Source organism: Branchiostoma lanceolatum, chromosome 9 (genome assembly GCF_035083965.1).
Source record: "Branchiostoma lanceolatum isolate klBraLanc5 chromosome 9, klBraLanc5.hap2, whole genome shotgun sequence".
Lineage (NCBI taxonomy): Eukaryota > Metazoa > Chordata > Leptocardii > Amphioxiformes > Branchiostomatidae > Branchiostoma > Branchiostoma lanceolatum.
The window spans coordinates 10560706-10581856 of record NC_089730.1 but is presented as its reverse complement, the minus strand read 5'-3'; the positions used below and the strand labels follow the sequence as shown (position 1 = coordinate 10581856).

Here is a 21151-nt window from a genome sequence, read left to right as displayed (position 1 = left end):
TCAATTGTTTCGCTTGCTATCCAGGGACCTCCACTGGACGGCATTATTGGCATTAAATGAGGGCCTTAATTTTAACCGGCAATGAAACCATATTTTTTGGCTTAAATTTCAAGTGCCTTATATATATATCCTAAACTTAAATGTACATGTAGTCGTTTTTTTGTGTTCCATAATGCATCCTATCATAATTTCAACCACGTCGATGTCAGTCACTTTGTGGTCAGAGGCAAAATACTGCTTTCTGCTACCGAAAGATCCCATTGTCTTCATTAATCATTTTCCACAACTAAATGTACAGTTTCTGTACCAAGAAGGGTCTCTAAAAGCATGTTCCATCTACTTCAAGGACATTTTTTAGGTCAGATGGATTGATCGAACCCTTCTGATAAGTGCTGCTATATTCATAGTCATGAAGACTAAGTATGACCAAGGACATTATATATGACTAGCTATAGGAGTTCATGTGTGCAGTTGTTTCCAAGCTATTCTCTTTGCCACATTTTCTAAGCAGCCCACAGATATTCTTCATTGGAGTCAAACTTTTATTCTGTATCTTTACATAGCCGAATTCATAACAGAATTACTTCTGTACACAACAGCGAAAAGAATATACCTGTCTCTTTCTTATAGATGTACTGTGCATTCATAATATACATAAAGTCTTACAAAATACAGTATCAAGAAAATAAGGAATATTCAGGCAATGAACATCTATGGTGGATCTGTCTGTAATAGTTATAATGCTGAAAACACACTGAAGGTACATGTAAACAAACTTAGTCTCTAGTTTCAAGTTTTCAAAATCTGGCACTTCAATACACAACTCTTCCACCACTTATATCAAAGATTTACAAAGTATTCGAACTATATACATGTGGAATGCTTATGTCATCAAACAGCTGTACACATAGATTGCTTATGTCAACCAACAGCTGAGAGGCTCTCCCATAAAACTGTCGGCACAACAATGAAACATTTCCCATTTTTATATAGGTGTCTGTCCGTCTTAAGTCATTAAGTGGATATGACAATGTAGACAATAAATGTACATCTATACTACTGCACTACCAGTGATATTGTTAAACTCTCTGTACACCCTCAAAGATAAGACAACATCTATAACAGGAATGTTCAAAGATATGATTCTGACAAAAAGTAGACAAGATCCAAACATTCAGTATGAAATATACACATTATGAATGGACTGGTCAATACAAGTCCTTGACTTTCTGGACCGATGTGCTCCAGTTGTCGGTCCATCTGGTCTCACTGGTCAGCTGTGCATCCTTCTGGTCAGCAATACTGGACAGGGACAACTTGAACTTGTTCAGGTAGTCCTGGATCGGAAGAAAATATGAAACTTGTGAAATGATTGTCACTTGAACAAATTCTAACTCAAAGACCCTATCTTTTGACATTGCAACAACTGTCAACAAGGTCTTGAGTGTGACAGTTTTCGTGTGCTGAGTTGCTGGTAAAATGACAGACTTTTGAAACATGGATTAATTGCTTTCTAAAAAGCTCACCATTTCATTTTACAAAGATGACTTTTACCATTTTTCTTGTTCTTACAGGTATATATGATAAACCAGACTCCTCTAACTGTTGTCACTGGTTTCTGTTACCTGGTAAGCCTTGTTCCTGGCCTCCACAGTGGAGCTGTGTCCCAGCGTGGTTTTTGCTGTACTGACTGCCGCAGTTGTCTTGGGCTTTTGTACCTGCTTTTAAAAGAATATGATTTTAAGTAAAACAACTTAAACACCTGAAATATCTGAAAATCAAACATCTGAAACTTAAACGTTTAAGAAAGAAAAGATTAAAATGTGAACCAGAAAGCTATGAATACCCATACATGTATTATGACTGACCAAAACAGTTAGTGGTATGATTGCTTATGATTGTTTTTAGTCATATACAGTGTGTAACATTTTGATCTCAGGAAAAAAATCTGAATTTCTGCAAATAAAGCAGATGGTTCTTTACTAAATCAAGTCCAACAAAACAATACTTGAGGAAGCAGTGTATTAAGATTAATCAAATGCTTGCTTTCAATATAAGAGAGTTTTTGCCCAACTTCAAGACTTACATTAGTTTTACTCTTCTTCTCTGTGGCAGTTTTCCTTCCACTCTTCGTGACAGGCTTTATCTCGGGAGGTTTCTGCAGAACCATGTCGTCCGCGGGGATTCCCGGCCACGTGTTGCTGCCGCGAGGCAGCGTGGGTCGGTACTCGTGGTCGTTAAGGTCGACACCCGCCTGTTTCTTCCTGATCAGGGTCGTCGTGGGGAACTTCTCGATGTCGATCCCTGGTGGGAAACATTTACCACACTTAGACACTTTTCATTTTGAAGAACTATCATAATTGTGATTTTTCATTCACCACTGGTGCTATCAGATTCCATTCTACCCAGACAGATACGCGATCCTTAATAAGCAATGAATTTCTTGTTTAAACATTAAAACCAGCAAAAACCTACAAATGCTACCGGGTACTCACAAAGCAAGCTCTTTTCCACCATGGGGTTCTCTAAAGGAACATTTGAATTTTCTTGGTGGGAATAGCTTAAATCTCAAGATTTTACAAACAGTAATGACCATATTAAACACAATGCATGAAATAGGGTTGCGAACAGGTGAGAACTCACTTCCGGTCTGCACGTCGTCGATGGTGAGCAGGTTGTCGTACAGAAGGAGCAGCTTCTCTCCTGTTTGAGACAGGTCTGCCACAAAGGACTGGGCATGCTGGGACACACAGTCCTGTCAGGGAAACACAAAAACATTCATGTTTCATCCATGAAGGTTTAAGTAGACATCCGGGTCTGAATGTTTCAAAATTGAATCCAGTTGCTTGAGTATCTGTCATTTGGGGTATCTTGTCCAGTTGCCTTTTACATTAAGTTCTCATTTTGGAGAACCAAGTCATCATCAGAAATAGGACATCAGAAATTGTTCTACATTTTACAGAAGGACATCAGAAATTGTTCTACATTTTACAGAAGGACATCAGAAATTCATTACGGTCTTCTACATTGTCTGTTACATTTACCTGTAGAGCCTGGTCGTTGTCCTGTATGCCGCGCAGCTGTTCCAGGTTGCGTGCATCCTCCCTGTCACACAGGGTCTTCAGCTCCCCTGCCTTCTGGGGGTGGCCCAAGGTCGGGCGAAGGTCGTTCTCGTGGGTTTGCTGAAGGGACACAGCGATTGTACTATACACATAGTTGCATCATTGTTTCACTAATAATACGCTGATGCTTCAAGAAGTGGTAGGTGGTCCTATAACTTTCTACAAATGATCTGATAGACAGTCAACCCGTCAAATATTAGGCCGCTTATTTGCTTATCAAATGATACATTCACTTCTCCAGGATTTTTGAAATCCAAAGCTATGTGACACTTTGAAGGTTGAACTTAAAATCACCTTCAACTAGATAAGCCCCATGAGCCACTTCATGCCACTGAAAACAAAAGACAATTTTCTGACAAATCGACATTGTACTTGAAGAGCATCTGACCATACTGTTATAGATTAATATTCTGTCCATGTCTGCTTCCATTGTATTGTCTTTTGTAGTAGCCAGAGGCTAGTTGGGTAGCCTTGGCATGTGCGTGTTGAAAAGCCAAACCAATAAATAAATGGATAACAAATCTCACCTTCTCCGTGTCCCACCCCTTGACCCTCTGTGAGAAGTCTGCCTGGATGTTCTCCCTGGAGGCCGCGGCCGTCTGCAGGTGGGTCTGCAGCAGCTCTGTCACGACCAGCGACGGCACGTCCGCAACCAGCTCCTCCAGCCGGGTCAGCTGCTGACGGAACTCTGCGGATCAAGGTCAACACATGAATCAAGGACGTTATACACTGAGACCAGCGACGGCACGTCTGCAACCAGCTCCTCCAGCCGCGTCAGCTGCTGACGGAACTCTGCGGATCAAGGTCAACACATGGATCAAGGACGTTATACACTGAGACCAGCGACGGCACGTCTGCAACCAGCTCCCCCATTTGGGTCAGCTGCTGACGGAACTCTGAGGACGAAGGGCAACACTTCCACATGAACCAAGGAGGTCAAGGAACTTGGTGTTTGTCTTCATGATGGAATAGTGCTGTTGGCTTTCCACACTTTACTAAGACAGGCTCAATCTAGTTTGATATCAATATGCCAATACAAAGATACTTTTCTATTCTATTCAAAATGATTTCACGTTACACAGCTTAAGGAGGATTATGTCCACAAATAGAGGATATTGTCATTAATTTTGTAAATTGAGTTCTCAATGAACCAGTACTGACTTAGCACCCATAGTATTAAGTTAGTTAAGTTAAAATCCTCCCACACCATAATTGATGTATAGGGCGGTGCCCATCTCCGTTTCATAGCCCTGGGGCCACACTGTGGTGCAATCACTGCAGCAGCGGACTAGTCCACTAGCAGTGGAGTGTGTTTAACTTCCATACTGTTTCAGAAGTATGTACCATTTTTATAAAGTCTTTGGTATGATTCAATGCGCGTCTTGTCCAGAGGTGTCCTACCTGGGGCTTGAACCCCAGTCCTTCTGGTCCAAGTAATTTGAACCAGATGTGGCAGAGTAGCAGAGGCGCAGACCACTACACCACAGGGACATAGTATAGTAAAGGTGAAAACAACATAAAACTAATAACTTATTAAATCCCTGTCCATGTAAAACAGGGGACCTGTAGTCTAGCTCACCCTGTAGGCAGGCGTTGTGGTACTCGTCTGCCTGCTGCTGGTAGGACTGCAGTTTCCCCACCACGATGTCGGCAAAATCATCCATGTTACTCTGGATGTTCTCAGGGCGGGTCGGCGTCCGGTTCCCCTTCTGTTTGTAGTACACCTGGAGAGTTGAAAATACCTCTGTCTAAGTACTGTGAGTGTTGAAATTTTGGAAGTGATTTCATGTTGGCAGTTTTTGTGGTTACCTATTCACCACAAACTTAAACCCACCACAAAAAATGTTTGATTCTTTCTTTTGCCAGTCTACCCCATTGTTTTAACTGCGAACTTAAAAACCACCATGTACAGTCCATTTTCTCCTTACCGCGACATTAAACACCTGCAAACTTAAAAGGCATTTGCAGTATTTCATGATATCCTGAAGGGAAAAGCATCTCTCCTTAAATACTTCATGATATTAACAGTAAATGAATTGGGATTGCTTGACATCCTACCATAGAATCTTGGAAGTACATATAACAAGCATATGTCTCCAACAACTAAACACCTCATATACCACATACTTTTTTAAATAAAGAATGCACAACAATAAGCAACATCCAATGTGCATCAGTCTCTACGACTCACCAGATTTTTAAAAAATGGTCCAAATCTTAAAATTCAGGTGAATGAATGTAGTACACAAAAAAAGGGGGAATTTTTTGAGGATCTTGAAGTTAATCTTAGTCCATTTGCCTGTGGACAGCATGCACAGTTCTTAAAGCTTTGCATCAAAGGCGTTACGGCAACCAACACTTAAGGTTTGACTAATTACCTCTGCCCATTTCATCCTCTGTTGCAGCAAGTGGCAATGAGAGCATGTGAGGTTGCATGATTTCCCTTACAAGCTTGAGCAACACCATTACAGTAACAGTACTATCAATTTCAGTTATATGAAACTATGTCTTCATCTACAGGCACCTTAGCTATATCATTACAGACAGCTAACACCGGAAAGAATTTGCAAACTTCACCAAAGGAAAAGATATTGGCAGCCTAGTTTCTGTCTGAAGTCAATTCTTTTGTTAAAGGCAACCTAAGCAATATTAGGGCGCTGAAAGTCATATATTCAAAATCGATTTTTTTCTGATTTCTGTCCATAGTAAGTTTAGATAACACTATACCATCACATATCGACCATCATGGAGCAAAAATGTGATGTCGTTGTGTGGTGGTAACTCATTGAAAATCTGAGCACTTGGAGGCCAGCCATCATTTCAAATCTTCCGAACATGCACGATTCTGACCGATAAATCCCGAACGCATCCGAAGAAATGATCACGCGGTCATGGCTCAATGTGCTTGGGCATTGTGACGTCACGCGGCCGGAAGTTACCAAAAATTGTAGACAGGAAACCGTTACGGCTGCATTCTGGGCTGATTTTTGGGGGGGACCCAATAAATAAAATACTCCTTTTGTGGCTTGCTTCTGTGCTATTTTTAAACGCCCAAAGTCTGAAATAATGATGCAGATGTGCTAGAATGGGGAAGCAAATGTCAGTTTCAACCTCACAAAACAGAATTGTTTTCCCCAGAATATTTCAAGTTTTACCCCCTGAAATCGCTTAGGGCACCTTTAAGAAGATTATCCTTGAGGTACATTATCACCAGGATTACTTTTACAGAGATGAGTTGACTTATTTCACAGACTAGAAAAATTGTCTCCCAAAAGTTAGACTTCACAATGTAAAAAGTAACATCTTCATTGCAAAAATGCTTTTTACATGTATTCTACTTGGCCTTTTTTTCTTTATTTAATGTTTGATATCCAGTCTAATCTAAGGTGAACTCCAAGTACAGTGTTGCACAGTCCTCATATTTCACACACCTCAGAGATATAAGACAAAAACAACATTATTTTTCATGACACACCCATGGCCGCTGCATCAGGCTATATTTGCACCAATTGTCACCTGCGTACTTTAATTACTTACTTTGGCAACTGCGGGCTTCCTTCTTTGCTTAAAGTACGGCTTTGAGTTATGGGAGGTAAGATTTAAGTGCACAGCATGCAATAAGTTTTACATAAAAGACATACATAACATTTTGCACCCCATGAAACAATAAATGCAGTCATTTACATTTCAGATCATGATGCAACATCAATGAAAGACATGGGACCAAATTGATAGATATAATCAAAATAATAATGGCACATTTTACCATGCCACTTCAAATCTAATTTGATATTTTGGCACTATTAAACTACATGTATATCTTGAACATCAAGAACTGTGCCTATGTGCCTATGTACCTTGTTAGTCAGTTTTACTAATACAGAATTGAGTAAGATTCTCACCTCTCCTATAGTAAAGAGACCTTCCAGTGCATCAGACAGGATCTTCCTCACAAGCCCCAAGAAATGGCTACAGAAAACATAATTGCATAACTTAAAAAACAGTTTTTCTTAAATTCGTGATATCATAGCCCCACTAGAAATAGTCAGATGATCCATGGTAGACAGCTACATATGTCTCTAGGTACTTTAAGAAATTGCTTCAAGTACTTACGTCAGTTCATATGGACCTTCACCGAACACCGTCACCCTCTTCTCTATCTTGGATTTACTCCCTCTCCTCCTACAATATGAGATTAAATGCATATGAGATACAGTATGGACAACAATACAATATTACTGACAAGTTTATACCTGAATGTGTATTCTTAATTCCTATTTCTAGCCAAGGTCGGAGTGGATAAGGAAAAACAATAAAACCACTTTCAGAAGTACAACAGCAGTTGAATCTTGGTAGACTAACAAACAAGTGTTGTATTCTTGATACAAAACTTTCTTGGTTGTTCCCCTCACACCGAAGTTCTGAGACTTACCCTGACAGTCTCTTGACCTGCTGCGTCCCTCCGCCGGCGCTCACCATGCTAAGGGTTGTGTCCCCGCGAGTCAGCGTGGCGCGCCCGCTCTTCTTCAGGCTGGTGGCAATGCTGGAGGACGTGGGGGGCCTGGAGGTCGCCACGCTACGCAGGCCCGTCCGCTGTCGCTCGTCTCCGAACACAGCGCGAGCTGGAGAGAGTTGTCAGCCACTCATGTTTATTCCTTTATTTACATGTCATGTGTATCTATTCTTTTCACTTTCAAAACATCTGGATAGCCCCTACAACAAGATTGTAGATGTCTAAGAGGGCCCAGAGAGCATAATATATATATATATATATATATATATATGACAAATGGTACATAAATTGCATAACATGAATCGAATGTATATACAGAAAATCATAATGAAATCATGTGAGGATACAGGGAAAGTTTTGTTGCAAAGTTGTTAATTCTACACTAAATCATGCACAAATTCGTTTCGAACGGATAAAGTGAGGGAGGAAGGAAATGGGGGAGGATGAGTCTATAAATAATGCTCAGTCATACCAGCAGCAGTTTTGTCATCTTCTGCATCCACGTCTGCTCCTTCTGCCTGGACCTTCTGAGTCCTGTTGTAACAAAATACACACCTAAGTTTTGAGGGAAACTAAAAGTAAAAGTCTTCATTCTGCCATCAAAAAAGAACCAACAAATACATGATAGAATAAGTAGTTATAACAATAAAGCCCAGTCAATATTATTGAATCCAATATCCTACATACACAGGTGCAATGCACTTCTACATCACTGCAATGTAGGGCAGTCTCACAAGATATAAGTTCTATAGTGTTGAAGGCATGAAACCTACTTAAGGATGTTCTTAATGACACCTATGGAGGCGTCCTCCGCCACCTGCTTGCCTCCCTTCCCAGGCTGCACCAGGGCTCCGTCCACGAACCCGACCCGTCCGGTCGGCGCGGGGGCGGGCGCAGGTGCCGGCTCAGGGGGCGGCGCGGACTCTTTCAGACAGTTGAGGTACTGGCTGCGATCGTGGACCGTCTCCATAACTTCCGCCATGTAGTCCACCAGCTGCTGAGGAGTCAGTTGCTGTGGAGTGTAGAGAAGGTATTGCATTTAAAAAGAATTTAAGATGCAGCTTCTTCTCTAAGCTGAAGAACCCAAAGAACCATTGTCTCTGGATTTAATGCTGGCCTTGGTGGTTCTGCTAGTGGTTAATAGTTATAAGGGCCTGAAACCATGGGGAGACTAATCCTGAATACAGCACTTGAACAGTTATCTTCTACCAATAGGCAGAATAGTGTCATTGATAGGTGGATTTAGATCCTTGTTGTCTACAGATTGAGATGATACAAAGGGGACTACTCTGCAATTACAATCTATCCAATATGTCCGTTGTTTAGAAGGCTTTTCCTGAGTCAAGCTTAGAGAAGCTTTACTTTTAGAATGTTTAATATTTACCTCTTTGTCTGGGTTAGGTTTAGCCACAGCATCGATCCTCCTCTCCAGACGGTTGAGGTGGTTGTGGAGGGTCTGGGACTGGGTGTTACTCTCCTGTACCTGCACGGGCAAGCACACAAACACAGTCACTGGATCAAGAACTGCTGCAACTCGCATGCAAACTTTCTGTTATCAATTTCAAAATTGTAGTTATCTGCACCAAGATAGCAAGAGTCATCACAGACATTTAAGAATGGATAGAAAATAAAATAGGAACACTATGAACCCAACAGTTGCTTTTAGGAAAAAAAACATTTTCAGTTCCCATTCTTTCCAAAAGTGTTGTTCAATAAAGGAAAATTTTAATGTTATTTTCCAAAAGGGGGTTAATACAAAAGCCTGTAATAGCTATTAACATGGACGTTCGCTGTTCCAAAAACATTTCCACCACACTGACGTTGCACTTGGAAACTCCATGTATATATGGCAGGAATATACAACATGTGCCTTGTCCACTCACCTCACTCTTGATCTTGACCTGTGTGTTGGTGAACCAGCGAGTGACCTTCTCGATGAAGATCAGGTCCATCAGGTGGTTCTTAAACCTGGAGTTACAAACAAGACTCTTTTATTCATGGCTACAATCTTACAATCAACATACAATCTGTCTGCAGAAGGGTGGAGGGAACAGTACTTTGGCAAAGTATCCTAAATGGTTATAAGACACAATAGCACTTTTCTACAGATGCCACTGGTCAGTGCAATTGTCTCCACATCCATTGTTCATGTACTTTCATGTTTAACATCCATTGCACAGGTACAGACAGACTGGAGTTCCGTTTCAGCACCAAGGGCAGAGACCATCATATAGTTTATTTTGTAGAAAGCGAGACCATAACTTGGCTACACTGGTCATCCAATATACACTTCTTGTAATGTAGTTGCCATTCAAATGACCTCATTATTGATTACAAATGCACGGATTCGAGGGCTGGTATGTGGAATATATGTAATAGGTTTAGCACTTGAAATAACAAGACTCCCTGAACCCTCAAGAAATAATACTGGCAGTTGACATAACAAGACTGCCAGGATTTTGAACACATCGGCCTCACCTGTCCTCAAACTTGTTGACGACCTCTGTGGCCTGCTCTAGCCTCCTGGCCTCCATCCCCTCCAGGTCAGCCATCACGAACCCCTCCGCCGAGTCGATCTTATTGGCCATCCTCTCCAGCTTCTTACGGTACTCCTCTATCTCCTCAGGGGAGAAGTTACCTCCATCGGAGAACAGTCTGTAGTGACCAGATGGTGAACAAGTTAGAACCATTTTGAGAGGTTGTGATTCTCAAAATATCTACTGAAATTGCTGGTGCTTTGTGTAGAGGAAGAAGTAAATTTGGTAATTTTACATTTGGAAAGACATTGGAATGTCTGATAAATATCCCAAATACTATAAAAGTTAGATATGACAAAAATGAAGCTACTATGCTAAACAGGAAAGTACTTAAATTGAAAAAAGACTGTACATGTACTGTTCAAAAATAAAACATAAAAGGCTAAGTTCACTCACATTTGGTTAATTTCCAGCGTCTTTCCAATGAAGTGCCAAGAGTTCAATTGATCTTTTGTGCATCTGATCTTTATGATACATTTATTTTTGAAAAAAAGTACTTCAATCCAAAACTGAGTTTATTACAAATCTGTTTATGTTACTGTAGTTAGTAATATGTCTGAGAGCTCACTTGAAAGACATCCTGAATCGTGCGTTGGACTCCCTCAGTGTTGCCAGGGTGTCGTCAAGGAAACCCCTGAACTGCCGCAGGGACACTCTGATGGTGTCCATGAACTGGAAATGAAAATTCAGGGGCAATGTTACCAATGGTCCCTCGTAAGGAACATATTTTGCCCATACACAGTATCCTTCACAAGCTGTTAACATCATGATAACATGTGACTGTGTACTGCAGCTGGGTATTAGAGCGTGAAGTAGCCTAAAATATATATTTCTGGTGTCATGTTATTTTAGCATCTTTCTAGGAATACATCAGGCTTTTGTTTCAAAACTTTTATATCCTGATTTGAAGGAGAAAACTTTTATAGTCACAATGCCTTTGCATTCAGGAATGGTACCAGTAAGATTACAACTTTATGATAAAACATGACAATACACTCTATAGTCACCTCATGAGATAAAACAATTATTATTATCATTCTATCAAAACAACCAACCTTTTCAAGCTCAGTCTGCAGAGAATTTGTCAGGGACACCAGTCTGAAAATGGAATTCACATGACATTAGAAATGTACTAAAATTGTTGGCTTCCTGTGTACATTTTTGAAGTAAACACAATGCATCTCAACCAACAAGGTAAGGTAGGGAAGTCTTTGGTTAAGCCACGATGTATAGAATGGAACTAAATTGTGAGCACTTTTATCATGTTTTAAAAAGAGAGAAGAAACATGCAATTCATCATAGATAAAGCATAGCATAGTTGTCATAGTTAAGTATCTTCTTGATATCTTAATACATTTAGCTCTTATTGGGCATGAATATGTAATAAACTTAATTGTCATTGTCATTTATTACCGCCAGTCTGCCCTAAACTACTGAGTCGTATTCAGCCTTACTTGGCAGACTTGGTTGCGTTGATGAAGATGTGTTCCATGTTCTCGATGTGTTCTCGGAACTGTTCAAACATCCGGTTGTGTTCGGTGTTGAGGTCGGTGAAGCGAGACTTGAGCTCGTTCAGGGCGGTGGTGATGCCCTTACAGTGACGGGACACTCTCTCCTGGTGCATCACCAGCTCAGCTGGGGGAAACAGCAAGATGTTTAGTCTGGTGTAAATTGATCTTATGCTTTGGTCCACCTTGGAAAAAGGGTCCCTGCCAGGTAGTTAACAGGCTGTTTTTTTGCACTTACGGGCGTGACACCTACGTGGCCCCGTACCAGGCTATTTTTGGCCCGGCCGGGACCCCAAATCATGGGACCCTTTAACAAATAGACGCTGTGAGCTGATCGTGCGGGCACTGGGCAGAATCATATGGCAGAATAAATGCATTCCCAAGCATGTTTTTCTTCTCAGATTTTGTAGACCTATAACTCTTTTTTGGGGGGATACAGAAGACTAGATTACCTGCTCTGACATTGTGGACGTCCATCTCTATTCTCTTGGCCCTGGGTGAGTGGAGGTGGAGCCGCAAGTCCAGCTCACTGTTCAACTCCTCACACTGGCAACACAGAGGAAAACAACATGAACGTCTATACAGAACATTATACACATAGTCTATCGTATCAAGTTTTATCATTACCGATTCACAGTTGGTTTTTGGTTTACCTTACAAGGTGGCATGTAATATTGTAGAGTTAAGATGAAAGAATAACAGGGTTTGAAAAAAAAAAACTATGGGTATGGTTCTATTTGCTTGTTTGTTTGTTTACCTTAGCAGCTACGACACTCTTGGCCCTCTCCACAGCCTGCCCCGTCCACTCCTCCAGGTGGTTCAGGAACTCCATCCGCATACTGAACACAAAGTAACAAACAAGTATGATTACCTACAGTACTGCATTCCACATAGGAAAGTCAGTATCAACTTTGTTTCTAAATATCTGTTAACCAAACAGACCAAGGGCCTGAAAAAAAGCTATTTCTTTGCAGGTAGATTCACAGCATACAACACTACCAACATTAAGGTTAGACATCCAGGTAATAAGATACACCAAAAAAACAGTTATTTAAGCAACTGGACTTAAAATAAACACGTCTGGCTGTTTTAAAATTTTATCCAGTTGCTTGAGGAACTGTTTTTTTGCTTGACTGTCGACAAAATTAAAGTCCAATGTTATTGTTAAAAAAGATGCGCTACTAACTGTTTCTTGAGCGCCACAAATAGAGACTTGAAGAGCTTGACGTTCTCGATGTACGCGGGTAGGTCTTCTTTAGTCTCTGACTCGGTCAGGAACACGGGCTCTGACGTTGAGTCCGCTTCAGGAGGTATCCCATGCTCCCCTGCCTCTGTCAGGACGTAGAAACTCGTTCCCTTCTTGGTGGTAAGAACCTCGTGAATGACGGCAGGGAGGGGACTGGTACTAGACTGTCAACACAGAAGGGAACATTGGACTTAGACCCTGTTTTCTTTTCTGTGATAAGAAATTTCAACTCAATTTTTGTATCAAAAACTTTCATGCTCAAATCATATGATTTAAGAGTTAAAAACAATTCTAAATAGAATAAGAAGAACTTTATTGCGGGAAAATTATAACAGGTCTAATGCATGGTAACTTAAATACATGAAAGTTGAACTATTGTTAATATCTATTTTAACCTTCTTAAATTAATATGATTATAAATAATAGAGTCAATCTATCTATGCATGCTAATACTCTAGAACAGTATATGAATTCCTTTATTGAAACATTTATGACATATATCATAACAGAACTCACCACTTTTGTGGACACGAATGAAGATGTTGACATGGAGGAGACACTGCGGGCGGTGGTGTCTCCCTTCTTCTTCCTGGGAGACTTCTGTGGTGAGGAAAATGGAATGCACAGAGTTTAACTTACTTATCATAAGAACTTTCATTAACGTATCTGAAAGCTGTATGACTATGTACTTTTCCATCCTCTTTACGCCCCTGTTACACAGCAGGAAAATCGATCAGCCCACGAGTCTGCGAACTCTAAATGACATTTTTGGCGTTTGGTCTTCTCTTGATCATAGCTTCATTTTATAGAAATCGGCCGTTGTTCCGAGGTTCCAGAGTAGATTCTCATGTGAAACATTTGCTCAACTCACTGGCAATTCTAAATTCAGTGACTACCAGTCAATCAACAAATACATGTATTTACAAATCTTGTCAAATGTGTGACAGGGGGTTTATGTTCATATCAAATGAAAAGAAAACGTTTCCTTACAGTTGTAGTTTTGCTGGGACCAGTAGGATTCCGGTCCACCCCGAAGAATCGGCAGAGCGCAGCGTCGTAATTTGTCAGTTCATCAGTCACCATGGAGGGGTATCCCTTCACAATGTTCACCTGCTGGCCATGGAACAGCTCATACCTGGCCAGGAAAAACAGAAAGGACACTGTAATTTCCAAATGTTTATCAACCAAAGTGTCTTTGATGTGTTATTCAATGAGTATGATTGATGGTAACATTTTCTGTTGGACTCTTTGGATTAAGAAGTTTTGATTAAGGAGGCTGTATGAATAAGAAAATTTACCTCCAGTCATGAACTGTGCAGAGAGTATAAACTAGTCATGTTTGGGACCGCATGGTTAGCAGTACACCTAACTGCAGTGTGAAGTACAACCAATCAGTATTGCCCTGAGGAAGCTGTCAGGAGGAGTTGTGTACAGAGAACTTACTTATCCTGTTTGACTGTTTGTGTTTTACAGTCATTGACTTTCCAGGAAAGGTGGAAACAATTTCCACAAACAATTCATGCAAACAAATTAGACAAAGACACTGGGGCTTCCCCATCCGGGGCAAGCACGTCTAACCCCCAGATGATGGGGAACAAAAAGACGTTAAATTGGATAGAGAGAGAGAGAGAGACTGAGACCAATGCTCACCCTTCCTTGATGATGTTCAGCATAGTTAGTGCCTGTTGAAGGCTGTTCTGTAAGGCTTCCTCTGTGCTATCCTGCCGCATGTGGTCCATCACTATGTCCAGGTTAGCCTCTCTGTCCTGCAATCATTATAGAATACATTGACAATGTTTCTTCCTTCTTTGTTTTGCCCATCAAAACATCAAGACCATCAATACGAGAAAGAAAATTTGCTACGGGTCTAACAGTACTTTACCTCATTCCTTGCATATGTTAAAGTTCATACACAATAAAGCTGCTAATCACATTTAAAAAGAAACAATAACAGAATATATTACGTGTGCATTGTACAGACCTGGTTGCTTGCATCATGGCTATGCCTGCACGCCTCCAGTTTTTCCTGCAGCACTCGTTCCTGTTTGGCCAGTCCGATTTCGTGAACATCCCAGATGTGGGCGCCACCCTGCGCAAACTTGAAGAGCGACTTGAGCTGGTTGGCCGACTCCTCTGAAAGTTCCTCCAGCGCTTTCTGATGACAAAGAAATGTTCCAGCATTTAGACACAGGTCAGATTGAATGCATCTTTATCAACAAACCTATCCTAAAGAACAGAAAAAAGGATAATATTATGGTTACAGGTATTCTGGTTTTGATGATAAATCTTATCACACAACAAAATGCAACGCAAAACAAGAAATCAACGTGAAATATATTCTTAAGTTTTTTTATTCATCATAATTCAATATTTCCATCCTGCCAGCCTGTTGGTCCCCAACTTTGGACCCTGGGGCCAAGGCAACCTTCCCATCCTGCCAGTCTCCTTCTGCCTCACATCCTGACACTCTACAAACACACAGACTGAAACCAATGCCTCTCTTTTCACGGAGGTAACAACACTTACATCCATGGCTTCCAGCTTGTCCTCAAATGCCCTCTGCCTCTCCCCAACCAGGGGCAGGAAGTGTTCGTTGATGACCTGGAGTGACCTTTCCTGGCCACAGATGCCCTTGGTAATCAGTAATTCCTAAGGACAAGACAAGAGGATCAGACCATGAACAACTGAGACCTTTTCTTTTTCTAAGAGTACTAGTTATAGCTATAATAGATTTATTCCAATCATATCCAGAAAGCAGAACAGAAACTCATGGTTTGGGTGTTAGTAATAAAAGAAAAAAATTGTGTTGGATCAGATTCTATAATATTATTTTTGCGACTGATCAAGATACCTGTCATAATTTCTATAACAGTACTACAACATGTACATGCTATGGCAGAACATGTGACCTACAACTGACATAGTCATTGTAACTGCCAGGACCAGTTAAGTGTTAACTCACCCTGTATTTCTCTATCTCTGTGAGGCACTCCTGGCAAACCTTTTCATACTCCCCATGCAGCTTCCCCATGTACTGCACATGGAGCTGGTCTGAAAGAAAACATGCGAGAAAACATTAAGATTCATTCAGAAATGATGTAACCTTGGAGTAGACATTTACAGCCAAAACTATGAAAGATGGAAATGAAGGAACAGTTAGTGACAACACAGTACACAGGTGTACATGCTGACATTTTCTGTTTATCTGCAATACGGTAACTTTTTCCAAAATAGAAAAAATGAGAACCAAAGAATCACCATGAAGTAACCATAAATTAGAATCAAAAATATTGCAGGGACTTCTCCCTTGAAATATACAGAGGGGTAACTAACATGCTTGCCTAGAATAACTAGCTTCACCTACCTATCTGTTCATTAACTGTTGACAAGGCATTGTACCACTCGTACATTGAAGTCTTGGTGGAACTTGGAGGCTTCATGTCTCTGTGGATTATAAAGTAAGAGTTAGTCAATCAAATTCTAATGGTTAATGATCAACTTGTTTTAAAATATGAATAACTTCAGTTTTTCTACTCTACTAACAAAAACTTTTTTATCAGTATTTGTCTTCATTATCAGCTAAACTGCCAACATTTACAATTTCCTAGTACAGTTGTAGACATAAAAAAAGGGACTTGGAGCATAAGTCACATTCAAATGAAAACACATCTAACAATACAGTGTCTGAAGATCCTGACCAGGGTCTGTTACTTTTACTAAGAAACATCTGAGGTGTTCCCTTACTTGATGGAGTTGAGCAGGTCCATTCTCTTCTGTGCCTGTGCCTTCTGCTCCGTCAGCAGGTGCTCTAACACCTGGTCTGCTCCAGGTGGCTGGACAACAGGTGCACTGTGCATGAACTCCCTATCACAGGGTACAAAACAAATAAATATCATTTAATTGAATCATGTTTTGGAATAGTGGCTGGGTTTACACAGTCACACATTTTTGAGTCGACTTGGAGTGTAAACTCAGCCATCATTTCAGCTTTAAGCAAAAATTAGGTGGAACACAAAAGATTGATTTACATGTTAATTGATAACCTGTTCTGCTAATCTAAATACTGATTAGAAATCTATTCTGATGTCATTTCGCCTACCAGTCGTTGAATACCCCAGATGTAAACAAAAACAGTGATCGCTCGTATAGTATATATTACTGCTTTTGAGCAACTCTCTTTATGTCTACTAACGGTGTGGCATTTTAAAGCTTGACTGTGTCCACTATGCAACAGTCCTGTACAAATCAAACCCTCATACAATATCTTATAATTAGAGCAAGATACTGAGATTTCCTTGGTCTCATCATCCTGAAATATCTGAATAACATTTGTACATTGACATCTTTTGTCAAAGTCTTCATTCTTCAAATTTTCCATCAGAATATGTAGCAAGACCAAGTTTCAATCAGGACAGTAAAATAAAAATTTCTTAAAATGGTGATATTTTATTACCTGAACTGTTCAATGGTTCTCTTTGTGTTCAGCTCCCTCCAGTCGCCCACCCTGTCCAGCCACTGTAAGTGTTGTTTCTTCTCTCGCTCCACGTCTGCCGTCATCAACCTAGCAAACAGGTCGGCGTACGCACGTTTGTTGGCCAGTACGGACTGGTTGATTTCCATGGCTTCCTTCTCCATGCGTCTTGTGACATCTGGGGCCATCATGTGTGCAATTTGCTCCAGAGTCTTGGCATAACTCTTCAACACTTCAGAAATCTGGAATAACATGTTTGGTTTGATACCACAAAATTATATAAATGACTAAGTGTGACCTATTTCATGGCAAAGTTCTTCTGCTTGAAAAAAACTGATTGCTGACATAAAAAGGTCACCTGCAACACAAAGAAAGTATTGCTATACTAAGAGTCTCGGAACATTTCTTGACAGGGTACTTGACATTTGCAATTACCGTTTAGTATCTATAGGAAAAGTGTGTCGACAACGAGATGAATTATTACTTCTAGATATACTAAATAGAGCAATGAAAACAATGTGAAATTCTCTGTAATGACCTGGTCCATTCTGCTGTCCTCTACTTTCTGCAGCTCCGAGTCGAGCTCGTGTATCTTTTCTCTGCGGATGGACGACTGAGAGGCGACCATTACCCACAGTTCTCTCAGCTGAGGTAGACTGTAGTCTATCAGCATACTGTCATCTGATATCCTGGACAGCAGTTGGTCAATTTCTAAAGGAACAGAAGCAAGGACAATGCATTTTTGCTTATCATGATAATCAGTAAATTCATAGCATCATAGTTAAAACATTGGAATATTGAAGGCATTTTTCAAGTTACACCAATAAATTGAACCTTGGTTAGATGGGGTGTTTTGGTCGACTATTACAAACAAACAATTAATATTTTCTTTAAATTTCTTTTCGTTAAAGCAACCATGATTGCACTTCTCAATACTCCATGTCAACTGCAGGAATCAATGTACAGTCATTAGGTAAGATGTGTATGTGACATGTGACTGGCTAATATCAAACCCACCTTGGTCATTCTCCTCCAGATACCCCATCAGCGTCTCCCCAAGGTTGGCTATCTTTGGCTCTGTATCCTGGGGAAAGTAAGTTTCACACGGTTTGAGATCTACAATTCAGCCATTTGTCAATATTTCAAAATACATTTTGTGACAGTCCCAAAGGAAGACTGGTATGACTAATCAGCATAACTGTGACCTCTCTGTACAGATTCACAAACTCATGGACGAACATCATGACTGGTATACTTACTGTACTGATGACTCCCAGCTCCTGGTGCATATCCTCCAGTGCACTCTCATGTCTGACAAAAAAGAAAATTATAAACAATTCAAGCTATGAACATCCATGCACAATTTCAGGGCCACTCCATTTATTATCTCATTTGCACAAGAAACCAACAGGTAATCTAAAACATTAGTAATCTTTGAAGATCATTTAGTTCCTTAGTGACCCTTAACTTCAACAAAGGGGATAAGTGTAACTTGAATATTTAATGAAATAATTTCATTTGATTAAAGGCAACCACAGACGAATCCCTTTCAAGTTGTGTATTATTGTGTTGGTTTCTCACCTTTGTCTTCTGCTCTCTGCTATTCTCTCTATGATGTCAGAGCCAGTTTTCTCAGCAACTGTCAAGAAAGGAAAGTTAACACATTATTTGATATCTTGACAATTTCTTTATTTGACAAAGTACTCATGTCCATGACCCTTCTACTCCCGCCCTCCCTATCCTCCATAGCTTTGGGCAAGACTTGCACAGTACAGCAAGAATCCTCACACAGTACAAATCCTGACAAAGTACATGTACACTAGAAGTAAATGAGAAGAACAAAAGTGTTCTCGTCTTAATGGTTTTCAACTTGTTGTAATACTTTGATGCTGTACTTACCAACAATGTCCTCCAGGCCCCTGACCTCTCTAGCAGCTGTTAAAGACTCTGGTTCCTTTGACCTATCGCTTACCAAGTTCACTGCTTTCCTGAAGATGCATATGGGATTGAATACATTAATTAAAAGATGTACAACATGTAAAACCTACATTACAGGAAATGGAAATTACTTTTGATTAAATATAATGTAAAACAAAAAATATAATAAATGTAGAGTCATGTAGGCTGTCAAAAACCTGAAATAACATGCAGGTTTTCAGGATATTAGTATGTCTAATCTTTAACTATAACAAAGTTCACAGATGTAGAACTGATAATATGACGATAACAGTTATGATTGCTGAACAAATTGAGCATGAACCACCTATCATACAAAGTAAATACCCTACAGAACAAACTACATGTAATCAACTGTTGGGCTAGGTGTGTTTCTACCTATTAGTGAGATCCAAAGTCTTACCTGTACAATACTGGATTTTCAATGGTGGAGTCATTCGGCATGCCCTCTATCCATGTCTTCTGCCGGGCGGTGAGGATGCCGGTGCCGGTGGTGGCCCTACCCTCATGTACCAGGGGCAGCAGACCTGAGGTGGGCGAGGCTCGCGGCTTCTCCTTCACTTTGTCATAGGACTTGACTAGCTGAACCTGGGGGGATATTTGACATGAGCCAAAGAAAATGATGATAGTGCAATGCCACATTACATTTACACCAAGAAGCAGTTACTCAATAAACAATTGTCTTCACCTCATTAACATTATTAATTCCGAGTTTTGGTATAAAACCTGGTTCTCTGGTACTTCTGAATGTCTAACCTTCATGAACATATCAATGCCACATTGTTATGGCTTATGTTTTCAGCCAAGCACACCAGCCCACCCTGCTCTTCTCAATAGGTGTGTTGGGTTCTTTTACCTCCAGAGGTTTGACACATGAGGATAATATCTGAAGCTACTCACCATCCAAAATGTCTAAAGCTTACGGTGTGTCCAAGTGGGGTTCAAACCTCCGTCCCCTGGATCCGTAATTTGGTGCCATTATGGCGATGCGGCTCGCAGGATCGCTTACTGCTTGTGCCACAGGGACAATGTGTAATAGTTAGGCTATTAAAAGTACAATGACCACCGAAACCACCCCACATACATACCTCAGCATCAAAGATCTGCCGGTAGACCTTGCCACTAGGAGCCACTCTGACAGGCGGGGCTGCCTGGGTTTCTGCCATGACTTGTTGTTGTCGCTGATGTTGACGCAGAGTTAGACACCTGAAGTGTAAAATATCACAATCATATTTAATATTACATGGTCTTGATATAAATGTAATAGCATTTACTGTGACCTGAGATAAAGCTTAGTCATCCAAATCTAGACGAATTGCCACAAATTACTCATAATTTGATAATTGTGGGGATTCTTGCTAAATCTTATACGAGCTTTGGAACCCCTTGGTAAATAACAAATAGATGCATCAGAGAGGATTGTGACTAATGAATAACAGAAGCAACTTTTAGTATATATGTACTACAGACGGTAGCAATCTTCTCGCTTAGTCCGTTGTAAGGCAAGTTAGCCATCACAAAAAAACAAAATCACAGCAGTAAATCCCCCCCCCCTTCGGGATTTTGACTTCTGGCTCCTAGGCAACCGAAATATAACGGAAGGCTTCGCAACGGGACAACCCTAGCAACGCCGGTAGCGTTTCTTGAGTTAAGAGTACATTGTAGCAGTAGTAGAAGGCAAGATTTACCTACCTGTTGTGCTAGTTTTCTTGTATTTTGACAAACTTTAGTTCATTGGTAACAACCGTAAACAATTTGGTCGCCATTTTCTTCACCAACTCTCGTCTAAGCAAGTCTC

General features: G+C 40.5%; 1 protein-coding gene across 1 annotated transcript; it reads right to left on the bottom strand.

Moving 5' to 3' along the window:
- Positions 1-519: 519 nt before the first annotated feature.
- Positions 520-21142, bottom strand: LOC136441214 (coiled-coil domain-containing protein 180-like). Its single transcript, XM_066437354.1, has 38 exons — positions 21046-21142; positions 20442-20559; positions 19757-19941; positions 19297-19385; positions 18979-19036; positions 18657-18708; positions 18415-18481; positions 17936-18108; positions 17380-17639; positions 16671-16790; positions 16291-16370; positions 15889-15977; positions 15453-15575; positions 14908-15081; positions 14577-14692; positions 13917-14061; positions 13443-13526; positions 12867-13090; positions 12438-12519; positions 12133-12226; positions 11627-11807; positions 11228-11270; positions 10741-10844; positions 10114-10290; positions 9519-9603; positions 9020-9118; positions 8409-8647; positions 8108-8169; positions 7555-7744; positions 7236-7304; positions 7025-7091; positions 4702-4846; positions 3650-3810; positions 3045-3182; positions 2644-2755; positions 2087-2304; positions 1626-1721; positions 520-1337 (listed from the first exon to the last, which is right to left on the bottom strand). Exons 2-38 carry the CDS (start codon positions 20517-20519, stop codon positions 1209-1211), a joined length of 4608 nt encoding a protein of 1535 aa, XP_066293451.1. The 5' UTR covers positions 20520-20559; positions 21046-21142; the 3' UTR covers positions 520-1208.
- Between the last annotated feature and the right edge of the window lie 9 nt (positions 21143-21151).